Genomic DNA, 15,131 nt, shown 5'->3' with positions numbered 1-15,131 from the left:
TTTGTGTGGGAAGGGGCTGATGGTCGATGCAGGTGTGGCGTCATACAATCGACACACGGGAAATGGAGCATGAATCACCAGGCACATTGTGATTGTCCACCTCAGAATACACCTTATCTGTCTCCATATGAAGGTGTGCAATGTGGAAGCAGTGTATAATAAGGGACACTTTTTCCAGTATTATCTAACTACACAGGCAAATTGCTACCAGCCGTACAGGCAGAGCACTGTGTTTGTGTCAGCAAATGTCAACAAACATAATAATCTTTATAGCGTGCTTTGACATACATCACTAAGCAGGATTGTCAAATAATCAATTTTGTCCACCAGCCTGATTTTCTACTAAACAGTTTGACTTTTATGCTTGCATTTGGCACAGGTTTCTACAACTGATGTATGTAACTTTGGTGAGACTGAGGTTAAGAATGATTGCACTTCATTGAACTAATAAATAACTTTCTTCTCCGATGTACATCAAAAATAAAGTTGCTTCTGAATCTTTTGTTGAGGCCTAAATTAAATAGAAATTGATTTTTTTTACGTACTTCATGCCAGGCAGGGAACAGGGAAATATGCAATTTCACCTGCGTTTATCTGCAGGAACACTGTCACAGGAATATTGCTGATGGCTTGTAAACAGTGACATTAATCAAGACAAATACACTCTGAGACCTACTGAAATTGTGATTTATATTAAATACCCTTTTGAGTACTAACAGGTATCAGTTTTAAAAAATATTTCTCAAAGCACATTCCTACAATTAAAGAGTGCTGGCAATGCAAGTGGTGCCCTTCTCAGGATGCGATGATGATGACGAGGTGAAATGAGACTAGACACATTTTTAAACGTGACCATTTCTGATGTATTTTTAAGGGCCATTTACAGTTGTTTTATGAGAGAAGAAAATCCAAGCTACCTTTCTGGTAGTCATACATAACAAACAGTTTCTTGGCTCATAGCAGCCGGCATGATCAGTTGCCTTTTCTCACTCCATGACTTAAGCCACCAGGGTCAGTCTCAGTGAGAACTTCATAAATATGCGTCTTGGGAAGAGCAGCTTCGGCTCGTGTTGGGGTCTGTGTGCCAGAAGCAGTAGCCTTGTACTACTGGACTAAACAGACTGCTGTTTTTGCATGGTGATGAGCATTCTGGGCCATCTTTATGATGAGACCTTCAGGCAAGGCACTTCCTCACACGCAGTCATTAAGGATAACTCCGTACTTATGGAATGGAGTTTAGATGATCCCCGATGACCTGGCAGGCTTCCCAGCGTGCCTTTGTCAAACCCTCTGCCTAATTATCCAGCATAATTTACTTAATAATCCCTTACCTTTCCACCTCAATGGATGTGCAGTGAGCATTCTATTCTGGCTCAACATGAGTGTTGTGAACCCCATTGAAAACTAAGCATTGGGTACTTTGAGGGAGAACACTTGTGCCACCACTTCCTCTATAACACTGAGATATTCAATCCCATAAATAAAAGGCATTCATAACAGAACATTTATAACCAAAAGTAACTGCCTCTATCTCTCCCTCTCCCTCTCTCTCTCTCACACACTCGCATGCACGCACGCACACACACACACACACACACAGCCATATTAATAGATGGAATGTTTTAGCTTTTGCTGAGAGTACATTTTGTAGGTTTTGATACGTTTCCAGGCAGTGTACCAGCAGAGTCATGAAGGTCCCTACTGCTGCACCTGTGCTACAAACTGCTACTTTAATACACACTTTCCTTCACTTGACTCACGGCGAAGAAAATAGTTTGAACAGATTAAAGACTTTAGCCACAGAGACACGTTGTAGTTCAAAGCAAAACTGGTGAAATATCGCGTTTGCATGACTCGGAACAGTATATTTAATGAAGTATAAATCAATGTCTCAGTACCACCAAACCAAACGGAGGCTTCAGCCACAGCCACTGGAGCTGTCCAGCTGCTGACTTCGGAGTATTGAGAGTTGCAGAGAGCTGGATTTATGCTTTGTGCCTGCTTTGAAACAACTAGTGTTGGAGGACACAGCTAGCTTGATCGTTACTCACAACGACAGATGCCATTCGGCTTATTTATAAACACGCTGATTTGTTGCTGTTTCAGGCTGAATCAAAGGCTGTATACATGCGAACCCTTCCGCTGGCAAAGAAACTAGCTATGTTCTTGGTGTTTCAGTTTGTAAATACGAAGAGTAACGTGCTGATTTTTGTAAGCTATGCTCTGTGCATCCCGTGAGACCAGTCGTCCTTCGCATGCTGTACTACGGGCATGGCGAAACCAGCCCATGTGGAACAACAGTCTATATTCTAGATCTCTAGACTGTTGTCCAACAGGAGTCCAGCAAACTGTAAATTCTATTTATTGTTTTGAATATTTCTTTGTAACTACAAAGGAACTTGGGAGAAATATACACAGGAATTCTGTGGGGTTTGGGGAAAGTGTTCTTAAATATAGGCTATTGATCTTAGTTGGGACCAGTATAACTGAAGGAAAGACTAATACTCTGACCAATGAGCCCACGGCAGTCGCACTTACAAATGTGATACAAGAAAGAATACCAACCAGTAACAGTTCTTGCATATTAGCCGACATCGATTTTTAATTTTATTTAATTTGATTTTACGTCTGTCATGTGAAATAAGACATGGAACATAACGAGTTAACTTAAAAGTACGACATTTCCAAGAGGCTAAATATTCACATTTGTTTGATTTTGCGATTTAAAGATGGGATAAGATCTTATATTCAGACTAGTGGAATTGCAGTATCCGTTCCAAAGTTAGTGAAATGCGTTATCTTGCGTGTATATTCAATAATGCAAAAATAACTCTAAGGTTAGGCTATAGGACGGTAGCCAACCTAAATAAGCAAATTTGCATATAGTTTATTGAGAAATACAGCCTATTAGCAAATCCTTGGTGCACTAATAATGCGCGATAATGAACGCGCAGTGTCTGGAAGCCTATCCGATCAGTCTCAGAAATTACAACCAATACCTCGGTGAAGGAGGGACTTCGTTTCGCTGTTGACTGCCTCTGAGAGAGAAAGAGAGAGAGAGAGAGATTGTCAGTGGGAACCGTGCTCTTTGCTGTACTTCACTCTACAGTGGATTTCCTTCTGTATTACTGAACAACGTCCACCTTCGACTACGACTTGAGTCGCCATGAACAATCCCGTGTGCTGGGTTCTCCTGACCGGAATGACCCTTCTGTTAATTCTGCAAGGTATGTCTTCCGAATAATAATGATGTTTATAATAAAAACAATCTGAAATTGCATTAGGCTGATTGTGCGTAATCTGTGGAAGATTCAAACCGCCTAAATTCTCACCTCTGAACCGAAATTATGGTTCCGAAGTATGATTATTATCCTTAAAGTACTTTGAGGTTGTGCGCAAACAAATGTAAAAATTTTGGCTTTTCCGCTGGGTCTTTACGACTGCTTAACATCAAGTGATTAGTAGTGCTACTCGGTCGTAGTGCGCTCCCTCTATTACTGTGCCACACATGTTAAGTTTGTCCTTTTTTGTCATTCAAGCACCTCTCCGTTCGTTTGCGAGACGTCTTTGTTTCTGAATGTCTTTCTGGCGTCGATTACCTCATTTGTCCGTGAATTGATTCCGCCGTTGCTCAGATTCAAGTCAGATTTTGTTCGGATCATCAGTTACTTCAACAGCTTTAGAAATATTTATAAATGGTAATTTGGTGTCTCACCCCCGTCTTTACGAACCGCGCAAGAAACTGACGCATTGTACAGCTGGAAGGTCATTACATAAAGTTGTTTCAGAGTTAGCCGTTAATCTATATCGGCAACGCGTGCTCAGGTCACCAAGTTAATCCGAGCAGCCCTCATAGAAAACTCAAGTGATTAGAATAGCACAATCGCTGTCCCGAAAACAAGAAGTAAACAAACGAGGCAACGCTTTTACAAAGCGCGCTGCATGTAACAGAACGTGCACTGCCTGTATAATTTATTTTCCCTTAGTAGCCCGTTTCCGTTTGTACATTTCAGTTAGCAATGGCGTATAACGTTGCAGACTAGTTAATGGCATGCCAGATTAGTTAGCCTGACCTCTTTATTTTGTAGTAGCCTATGCTGTTCTGCGATGCGTTACTATGGCTCTTGATGTTTATGTTGTTGCCACTGCATATTCATGTTCTGAGTGTAAATATGAACCAACGAACTCATACATAAGTGATTGAGTTACTATTTTTGTATGACATGTGTTGCTTTATGTTTTAGTGTTACATTTACTTGAAAAAGATCATTCTTTACCTCAAGCCCTCATACATTTTCATGGATCATTTATTTGCAATGTGGGAGCCAAGCCACACTTTTGATGATGTGGTGCTAAAAGTGATTCATCTAGTGGTCCTTCTGAGAAGAGTTCTGATTTTCAGAGGAAGTGCCGGGAGCCTCTAATGAACACAGATTTAAAAAAGATTCTTTTGCAGTATGTTGCTTTTCCTTCACGGTTCAGCTGTGGCTGCTGCCACCTGATGATAAGGGGATGTGCCTGAGAACGTGTGCTTTCGCGAAGGCATCTGTTTTGCCTGGGGAACCTCTAAAATTTCTCACACTCTCCATCAATCTATCTGCTCTAACGATCTGAGATTATTAGAAGTGACACACTTTCACTGAAAGCCAAAAGTGGAAATCACGCCCCTTACATCCGGCGCGTGGGACGCAGGTGTCCCTGTGCAAAGGGGGGGGGGGGGGGGGGGGGGCGTTCTCTGCTGGAGGGGCCTCCGTCTTTTTGGAATTTCTCAAGGTGGCCGTGGAACGGCTCCAGTTGCACGTTGCCAGGATGCGGCGCATGTCCCTGTGGCGCCCCCGGCACAGATCCCGAAGGCCCCGCTATTGTGCCTGCTTCTCCCTCCACCAGCTTGCCTTGGCAAAGGCAAGAATTATTGGTCATTAAAAGGAAATTTGGAGCAACAGCTGCTGTCGAACTTCCAGCAGCGACTGCAGAGGAAGGCATTTAGCGTGGTTAAGCTGCCTCTGGTGAAGACTCGAAGATCGGCACCAGATGGCCGGAGAAGTCCCTCCCCTCAGACCAGTGCCACAACTGTGGCTCTGCTTTCCTCTGAGCAGACGTCAGACCGGGATAATGACCGTCTTCTTCTCACACACACCACACACACACACACACACACACACACATGTGTGCACGCACAAACACGCACGCACACACATTCACGCACCACGCGCACACACCTGCCGTGCATCAGCCAAATCATTTTCAGGAAAAGTCATGAGATCGTGAAGATAATCTGTGGCTTGATTTGAAAAAAATTGACTGGACACAGCTTCCAACGTCCCCGCGGCACTGCCATCTTGGCAGAACTTGCGGAACTCTTCCCCTTTTTAGATGCACCGTCCGCTCCACGGGGAAAAAATCTGGATTTTGTCAGAGGAGGGGGCAATGTCCAGTGGCTCTGCAGGCACACGTGTCTCTAAGCACACTCGCATGTGACTGTGTGATAATGCAACAATGGGTGCCGTACCTGCAGCCATTATGCTGCCTCTGGCATCAAGCATAGAAAAGCTTTCCTTTTTGTGGTTTGGGAGTGCAGTTCTCAAAAAGGTGCTTCCGTGCCAGGTGACTTCAGTTGTGTCCTCGTTTTGTTTTTTCTTTCCCCTCAAAGTGACATGTTTCTAGTGCTTCACAGCATGATATATTATTAAGCAAATTAGGCACATTAGGTGCAGATGACAACTGTGAGTAATTGACATCAGTTACTGCCCAGATGTGAAATTACCTCTTTGCCCGTTTCGTAACGAGGACATACGAGGCACCTGCTCATTTCCTGAAAGGGCAGATTATAAATTGGTGGTTGGCTTTCTCACATTTTTCACGTTTTGTCATCTGTGACGAAAACTGTCCTGAACACCTTTCTTTCTGTTTACTGTGGCACACACAAGTACTTTGTATTTTATTGCGTGTTATATGTTATTGTCATCGATGCAATGTGAGTCCCTCATTTTCACCACAAGGTCTGAAAATTATACTTGTAGAGTGAGCTTCATAATGTTTGGGACAAAGACATATGTATTTTTTTCTTGATTTGGCTTGGTACTCCACAGTTTTAGATTTGTAATTAAATAATTCACACGTGATTAAAATGCAGATTCTCAGCTTTTATAAATGGGCATTTTTATACATTTTGGTTTCATCATGTAGAAATTGCAGCATTTTTATATATGATAATGCACTTTAAACACGCAAGTAGTTTGATTACAAGTCAAAAACTGTGGAGTACAGAACCAAATCAATAAAAAATAGGTCTTTGTCTCAAACATTATGGAGCTCACTGTACATGCTTTTGAAATGGCAGTTTTACAAAAGTCGTTTACAGACCTCCTGCACACCAGAAAGCTTCATGCTTCCAGTGTTTCCTTTAAATACGTGTTATACTTTTGTGCTGTTTATCTCTTATTAAATCTACACTTTTCCTCCTTGGTCCTGTCTTTAAGCTATGCGCTAGTTTTTGGCATTGTATTAAATAATCAGGAAATGGAATCTTCTCTTTGCTGATGTTTTCTCTGTCTGCAGTCATAATGTGCTTTATGTGCATATTACTGATCCATTAAAGGACATTAAGTCGGCATATCCCACATTGGCAAAAAGTAGTAGTAGTGTACATGTGGATGTCTTTGACTGGAATGGAACCATTAGGCTTAATATGGTATCTACTTTTAAAATTCCCATGAGATCACATACCCTTGAATGGAAAGCATTAATGGGTCACAAGATTTTGAAAACTGTAAGGGCAAAGCCACAAATCTAAGTTTTATGACCATCCTTAAAATGCACTATATTGAACTCCTTTGAACTGCAAATCACCTCCTTACCTATGTTTCCACAGCAGGGACTTACTTTGGAATTCACCATCATTTAAGCAAGGCTAATATGAAAATTAATAAAAGCTCTTTGTTATTGTGCAAGTGAGTACATGACTTCTCCAACAACCTGATAATGATACTTCAGTAGTGTTTTCAGTACGTTTTGTTGCAGCTGTCTTAATTCCACGTGACTGTTCATAATGATATGATAATTCAGTATTCATTGATAAAATTTGGTCATTAGTTCATGGAACGCTGGTAATGATACCTGTGGGCAGGAAATTGGCTTGGAGCAGGTTTTGGCTTCATCCTAGTTCTTCCTGCTTTTACCCGCCAAGTTGACCAATGGCCTACAGTGCAGTAGTCTGGCTGATTGATTGCTTTTCTCTGGTAACAGTAACTAGAATGCTTTATTGGAAACATGCTGCTGTTGTATGCACCTCTGTCGACCTGAAATGTTGATGAAATACCCAGTTTCTTTTCCTGCCGGTCAGTTTGGTTGGATTTCTCGAAATCGGTTCAGAAACCAGAGGAAAATGTCTTCGATCATGAAATATTGGATTTCTGTATTCAGCTGGCCTAATGGAATTGCTCGTCTGGTTTAAAAAAATAAATAAAATCAATGTGTGAACAATCCTCTTTGCTTGACCACCCCCCCCCCCCCCCCCACCCCACTTCATGTGACTCACTTTTTAAATGTGACCCATGTAATACTGGCATTTTCACTTGAGAACATGCCTTACCTTATTCAGACTGATTGGGGTGATAAAGCATGTGTTTGTTGCTCGCGGTGACTGTAGAAGGCATGGCATGAGTAGCTGTAGCGCTGCGGAGGAGAGGGAGGGCCTCAGTGAGGGGCCCATCGCACGGCTGTGTGGCTCTTCAGGTGGACGGCTGAATGAAAAGCAGTGGCGGTTAGCAGCGTGCGTTCCTGATGCCTGCCAGAGCCCTCGACGCGTCCTGCTATCTGAAGGCCCGAGCCTGCGTTTCCTTTGATCTGGCTTCTCTGGTAAACATCGGGATCTCCAGGTTCCATTAAAGCCTGCGTGGAAATGTAGGGTACAGAGATGCTTAAAGAGAACGCTGCTGCACCATTCCTCCTAGCGAGCCTTTTGGTGGAGAGACAGGCGGCTAGATTTAATTATCATGGTTAATTACATGCTAAAAACATACCGACCTGCCCTTGCTGTATATTCCCTTGTGCTTTTGCGAGGTGTTGTTTTTTTCCTTACACTTATGGTAATGTCTGAAGAAGGTACAGAAGTGGGTGTCACAGGTATATCAGAGATAGCGGAGGGAAATGTAACAGGATGCTCGCAGAAAAGCTGAAAATCATCTATGCGTCATTCTCATCTCTGCCCTAGATTCTCCCGGGAGACGACCCAACCTGAACTGACTCCTCCGCTGCAATATTATTCCAGTTATCTGCATGTTATTTAGCATAACAGAGTTATTCTTTTATAATGTGAGAATGTTAAACAGCCAAGTTGAAATGGTGTGCGCTGTATTATGTGGGATTTTTATATTTTGTCTTATTTTATTGGTAATTGGAAAGGTAGACTTTTTTGATTGGGAGAAGTGCTCATCATGCATTTCATTACGCATACATACTAGTTTTTCGCCTGACTGACCAACAGTGCCCCACATCCATCTAAGACCTGATTGTGGCACCATGTACAGTTCGTGCCCATTGCTTCAGGACGTTAAAATAACAACTCAATTATCAACACTGTCAAGAACAATAGTAGCACCGCTCAGAAAAAAATGATTGCCAGCTCATTATTTAATCAAGCACTCTCTTTTGTGTTGACTTGTGCTAAATGGTCTGTCAAGATTTGTTGGGAACAATTGTGATGATTATATTTGCTGTGATATGTACATGTGTTAACTGGCTGGCTGTAAATTTAATTTCTGTTGTTCAGACTGTTTTACCACTGTGATTCACAGAGAATCCCTCTGTGTTTTGCTCCTGTATAAGAACGTTTTTGCGAGTTTCACTATTAATAGTATCTAGCATGCAGTATGTAATGTCTTTGTAATACTGTGATTATACAATTGCTGGAGAAATGCTTCAGTGTGCTTTGCATTGGTGTAGAGCAGGCTTGGCATCAGCAAGTGGGGGAATAAAAACATTGGAACAACCCTGCAATCATAAATAAACAAATAAACTGGTGCACATCAAATAAATTTTGCACAAGTAAGAACAACTCTTGGAAAAAAAATGAATGAACAGATTTGAGAGACATCCTCTCCTGCTGACAGCAGACTCACCCACTCGGCTACTAAAGAACTGACATAAATGAAGCAGTCTACCCTTGTTTGCTGAATAGCTAGCCGACAAACAAAAGAAAAACATTAGGCAAACACATTTGCTAACCCTAGCCAAACATGCCATGAACACGTAAAGCAAATACAAGACATCCATTCCAGAATGCAACCATGATATCTCACATATAAACACAAAATAAAACTGTTTAGCACATGCTCAGACGCTAGCCTGAGTTTCTCTGCTCTCTCTATTAATCAGCTGTATGGTAAATGTCATTAGCAGCTTATGTTAGTGGCTTTGAACTCAGTCAGTAAAGCAACATCAGAACAGGCTTTGTGTTGCTTTGCAATGTGTGGAGAGTAGTTAGCTAGCTAGCAGCAACTAGCTAGCTTGATGCTAATAAAAAAAAAAGCTTGCCTGCGTTAAACCAACTGCTCTGCCATCAATTTGAAATTCCCTCTTAGTGTATTTACTGAAGGGTCATGTGACACTTTGCCTCCTCCTCACTCAGTAACAGTGGTGCTTTGGGTTCGGTTATGTTGTGTTTGTTCAAATAGGGAACTGCAGTTAAAAAAACCTTTGAACTAAAAGTACATAATTATATGTAGTGCTTACAGGGACATGGGACAGATGTTGAGTAATACAGTTTGACCCTTGTTCACCAAGGCTTCTAAAGCTATAAGTGCATACACTTGATGAATTCTGGGAAAGGTCCTTCACTTCTATTCAGCCCTTTGAGGCAATCTTCTGGTAAGGCCCATGCCATAGGAAACCTTGACTGATCACGTGTGCATGTATTGAATGACACTGCATGTATGGATCTATAGCTGTGCAATTTTATACTGTGTCTCAACATCATAATCAGCTTAGAAATGCCGTCATAAGGAACATGTATTTTTGTTAACTTTTGTAAATTGCATTTTCACCATTTATATTGCATATATTTAGTAAAGGTGACCAACTCATTAAGCTTATAGTGAAACATATTAGTTATAAATAAGGTAATACCATGGTTCAGATGTGTTTAGGGGCTCTGACAGGTGAAAATTGCATTGTTTGTGAAGGACGTTTGGAGTAGGAGGAGAATCTATTGAGAGCACACAAGATTATACCTCAGGCACTTGTCAAAAGCTTCTCTAACATTAAACATAATGAACCTGAAACACTTTTCTTCCATTTAACTGCAAGGCTGGAGTGTTTCCTTTGCTCCAAACAAAGAGCATGTGTGCCCTTGGTTGCAATAGGCCAACCTCATACTCCTGCCAGAGGGTCACATATTGACGGACTGTCCCCTTATCCTGTGCCAGTGACCGTGATCTCGACCCACCCCGCCTTCTGCAATTTCCCGCCTCTCAATAAAGGGATTGCTTCACATTTGTCCACTGAGCTGAGTGTCCCTGTATACCGAGGGGCCAGAGGACCTACCCCAACCCCAACCCCGTGTCAATTTATTTTGAAGTTCTTGGGGATCTGTGGGCTGGGGTGACAAACAATAAACGCGAGTAGACGCTCGGCGGTGGAGATGGACCGGTGTGAGCGTCGCACAGGCGCGATTATGCAGCAGATGGCGGAGTTAGCGGGGTGGAAGCGCGCGGTCAGGGTGGTAATCCCCGCGTCTCTGATTACCGCACCGCGGCCCCTGCGCTGGTCAGCCGTCTGAGGCCGGAGTCGGAGAAGCTCAGACATTTCAATTAGCGCTATCGCTGATCATGGGAAAGTCTTCAGGAAGCCCTGTTTAACAGGAGACGGGCCTCTTCATTATGTGCAAAGCGCAGTCTGCCTTCCTCGGAGGGGCTCCAAGGCCTCCCACATTGGTTGGTTTACGCTTGTACACATTAGTCCCAAAATGCTTTATGCACATTACACCCAGCCGCTAAGCTCTTAATTCGTGACATATGGTCTGGAATGCAAATGTGTCACTGGGACTGATGCAGGCTTTAGCAAATCACCCTTTGGAGCGGCTGCTTTAAATAGCAGTGTTGTTAACAAGTATAATATTGATAACATCTTACTGTTAGCTCAAAGTGAAGCTGCTCCCGAACATGGCGGTAGGTTGCATTTGCATGGCGGTATGTTCCACTGCTGGAATTGCCTTTGAATAAGTAAATGGAACAGTTCTATTTGTTCATGAATTCGAGTTCATTTTTTTCTCCGTCTATAATTGAAGTGGGTTGCCGCTGCATCTTATCAGGATGGAAACACTCTTTCTTTTGGATTTATTCTCAATGTATAAATGCCCGAAAGAAGGTGTTAAATGTGGTGAAATGCACTTTGTACTTCTGAGAGCAGGTATTAAAACATTTCCAATAGATCAGCTGCATTACATTTTAGCATCTTCATGTATCATGTTTGATGATTTCTTATAGATTTGGAATGGTTAATCACAACTGTAAGCTCTTGCTGTTGTTACTGCATTATCTGTCAGTCTAGGAGAGCTTGCACTGGCAGGCGTGTCCTTCAAGCAGCCAGCTGGACTGCACTTCATACACAGACAGACTGCAAGTGCCAAATAATTGACCAGAGGGGTCGCTAGTGTGTTATCGGTAGGGGAAAACCTGCAGACTGAAACCCTTACTGTCTATATGATGCTGTGTGACCGCTGCGTGGCCAGCACTGGCAGTCACACTGGGATGCTGTACTCCATAGGCAAACATTTTAGCCCTCTGATAGCCATTTTCTCTACTGTATCTTCAGCCTTAAGTGTTATTTAGCAGTTTTGGTATATAGTGTGAAATATTCACCATACAAAGAAAAAATGTTAGTTTTTGCCATTCCTTGAAATGTGGCATCACATTATTCCGTTACGTCAGTGTGTGTCTTTGTGTGTTGTGCTGTCGAACAGCTACTGGAAGTGCGAGTGTGCGTGCGCGTGAACGAGTGGAAAGATAACAGAATGATTGAGCGGGATGCTTTCCCATTGGAGCCATCAAAGCAATACCAGGCTGCACCGAGTAGCCTCATCCTAGCACCTGATGTGTGAGCCAGCTCCGTTGCACATTGAGCAAACATCGTCGTCAGGGCGATAATGGCTTTTTCATCTTAGCATCATTAATCAGCTTCTGCCACAGATTAGTTCTCTTGGCATTAACAAATAAGATTATTGACGGGGTGCGCATGAAACCTGGCACGTTTGTTCCCAGAGAAATAGATCTCTGTCTGGCCAGCGCAGCGTTGACACTGCTTTATCTCGACGGAGAGCACCTTTAATTTAAAGTTCTGGCTCAATGGAGTTGGGCCTGGCGGTATTCCCTCTGATATCTCGTCAGCTCAGTGCCGTTTGAGAGGAGTCGTAACCTTGCTGGGAGACATTTCTTTCCAGTTTCGTGCAAGTTAATTATTCCTGAACTTTCTTTTGAGCTCTATTTAAGGTGATGGGGAATTTGATCATATTTTACACTTGAATTGATTCTTCCAGGGTCACATCAGAGATAAAAGTTAGCCGGTCGTTAATAGCCTTCATTTCTAACTAAGCCTTGATAAATTGTTTTAATGCTATTTCACTTGTCCGTGATTTCTATAACAAGGTTCTTTAGGTCAGCAATGGGACAAGGATGTGCACATTTTATTTCGAACAAAGTGCTGCACTCAAGAAAATTAGATGGCAGTGGCTAACATAAAACAGCAGGATGCCGAAGACTTTAGAATGACTTGAGAATGAATTGAAGCGTAAAGTTAGAAAATACACAGAGCCATGTGACACACTTCAGGGAATGCAGCAGTTTTACATTTTTTCTAGATTATGTTTGATTTTGTGGCTGGCATTTCCAAGACCTTTATTTTTCGATGTCCATGGGATTCTAGTGAAAAGACTCATAATAATAGGTGGATTCTGAACTTGTTAAACACAGCCTCCAAAGAAGACTTATACTGCTCACACATTCTGTTTCATGGGTATTGCTCCAAACTTTGATTGCTTTTCATTTAAATCTCCCAGTCCTTTAGTGGCCAGCGATTCACGGCTCATATGCTGTGGGATCACATTCAACCTGCAGAATGACAGGTACTCTTAATTTGCCCCAACGGGCAATAAAATGTATTAATTTAAAAATCATTCTTAATTATGCGATTTTCAAAATGATGACTAAGTGTAATTATGACTCCGTGAGGCCCATGATTATGTCGAGCTCATCAGAAGGGTAGTAAGCTACAGCGTTCTCCCTCATAACCAATAAAAAAGCCCCTCTGGTAAATCTGAAGGCCATTGTAATTGCATGGCTTCATCTGTAAGAGGTTAATATCCCCTCATAATATTCCACACCCCTTAATGCAGTCTAGAAATCTGTTTGCCATGCCCCATAGCCTTCAAGTGTTCAACTTATTTCCTTTCGAACCATTGATTGAAGCAATACAAGATTTTATACCTTTTTATGTTGCTGTTATATAAAATAAAATGTTATTTTATACTATAACATTCAAAAACATAGAACTGTTCCCTACAAGTACAACACATGTGCCTGTGTGTGCATGCTAATGTGTGTGCGTGTGTGGTATAGTGGTCTACTTTACTAAGTAATATATGAAAGATGTAAAAAAATAAAAATGCTGCTTTCACACATGGCATTGAAATCTAAGTCAAAGTCTGTGATTGGATGTCTGGCTATAGATGACAAGATCCGATGTTAAAGAGTAGGTGTAAACACACAAAGACACATTTAACTCCAATCATGATCAGATCAACAAAACCATCTGGACAAGGATGCATAGTGACCATGTTTCTGTTCAGTGTAAACACATAAAGCTGTAGAAACAGTTCATTGTTATTCGATCCCCCCTTTAGGCGCTGATGTCACCTTGCAAGCGGCTTTTCTACCACCCTAATTAGTGCATGCAACTTTACTTCAAAATACACACACACACACACACATGTATATATATATATATATATATATTTTTTCTTTTTCATAAAGTGATCAGACATTGTCAAACTATTTTGCCATATAATTAACACACCTTAAGATGAAGGTTCCAACCGCTGCTGATGGTCCACAACAGCCTGTAGCACCACAGAGTGACAATCTTTCACGTTCAAGTAATTGCTTTTGGTTGTTTTCTGGGAAAATGAAGGGGATATGGGACCCCCTACTCACTGGGGAAAAACCCCATCTGCTCTCAAAGCCAGACACAATTTCCCTGAGCCCTTTTTCCAGTGGAAGCTTGATGTACCCGTTAAATACTGAGCTATTGCTTTCACTGATGCTTCAGGTACGTCAAAAACGTGCCATCGCTCCGTAGCCAGCTCCAGTGCCCAGCCATCACAAGGCCACAGTGACATGCCTTTGAACCGAGACAGCAGTGCGAAGATGCGGGCCTCTTCTTGACAGGGCTGGTTGTCGAGCAGCGTACATGAAATCGAATGCACACCCCCTCATGCGGAAAATTTGCTTGCCAGTCACCATCATGGAAAGTATTTAGCACTGTGTGTGCTGCCCCCGCTCCTATCTTGTTTTGTGCATCCACAGCCTTCTTTGCACGGTTGTGCCATTTTCAGCGGCTGCCGCTATAACTCAACCGGGATTGGTGCTGTCATCGTCTGTGTTGCATTGATCTTTGGAGACGATCGCTACCTTGGTCGCATAGAAATTGAGAATTTGTCTCGACGAGTGCAACTTCACGTGGGCCCAACATTGTTTGTATAAGCCCTACATGTAAATTTGTTAGCTACGCCCACTGGCTAAGGTACTGCAGGCTACTTTACATAAAGTGGGGGAAATAGTTCCATTCTGTGTGCATATCATAAGCTAAAATGCATTATTTGCATGTTGTTTTTATTCATGCTTAGAGAATTTTATGAAATACAATGTGCATTTTAGCTGGCCAGCTAAGGGATGTGTTTAGTGATCTTGACTTTGTGGAAATACTTTGTATTAGTTACATTTGTGATGACATTATTATTTGTTGCTGCCTACCAAGCTGGCTTCTAACCAACTTCGCAGTACAAAACTTGCATTATAACATGATCTTATTATTTGAAAAATATCACTTAAACTTAAAATTTGCATCAAAATTTTTGAAAT

General features: G+C 42.1%; 1 protein-coding gene across 1 annotated transcript in view; it reads left to right on the top strand.

Annotated features, from left to right (window-relative positions):
- Positions 1–3,029: 3,029 nt before the first annotated feature.
- The window catches only part of ntm (neurotrimin), a 326,344-nt gene continuing 314,242 nt past the window's right edge, over positions 3,030–15,131 (top strand). The window contains exon 1 of the mRNA XM_035434122.1: positions 3,030–3,227. Within this exon, the coding sequence (XP_035290013.1) occupies positions 3,167–3,227 (61 nt within the window). The 5' untranslated portion in view covers positions 3,030–3,166. The remainder of the gene's footprint in view (positions 3,228–15,131) is intronic.

Source organism: Anguilla anguilla, chromosome 9 (genome assembly GCF_013347855.1).
Source record: "Anguilla anguilla isolate fAngAng1 chromosome 9, fAngAng1.pri, whole genome shotgun sequence".
Classification (NCBI taxonomy): Eukaryota; Metazoa; Chordata; class Actinopteri; order Anguilliformes; family Anguillidae; genus Anguilla; species Anguilla anguilla.
The sequence above is the reverse complement of the archived record's forward strand: the minus strand, read 5'-3'. Positions and strand labels throughout refer to the sequence as shown.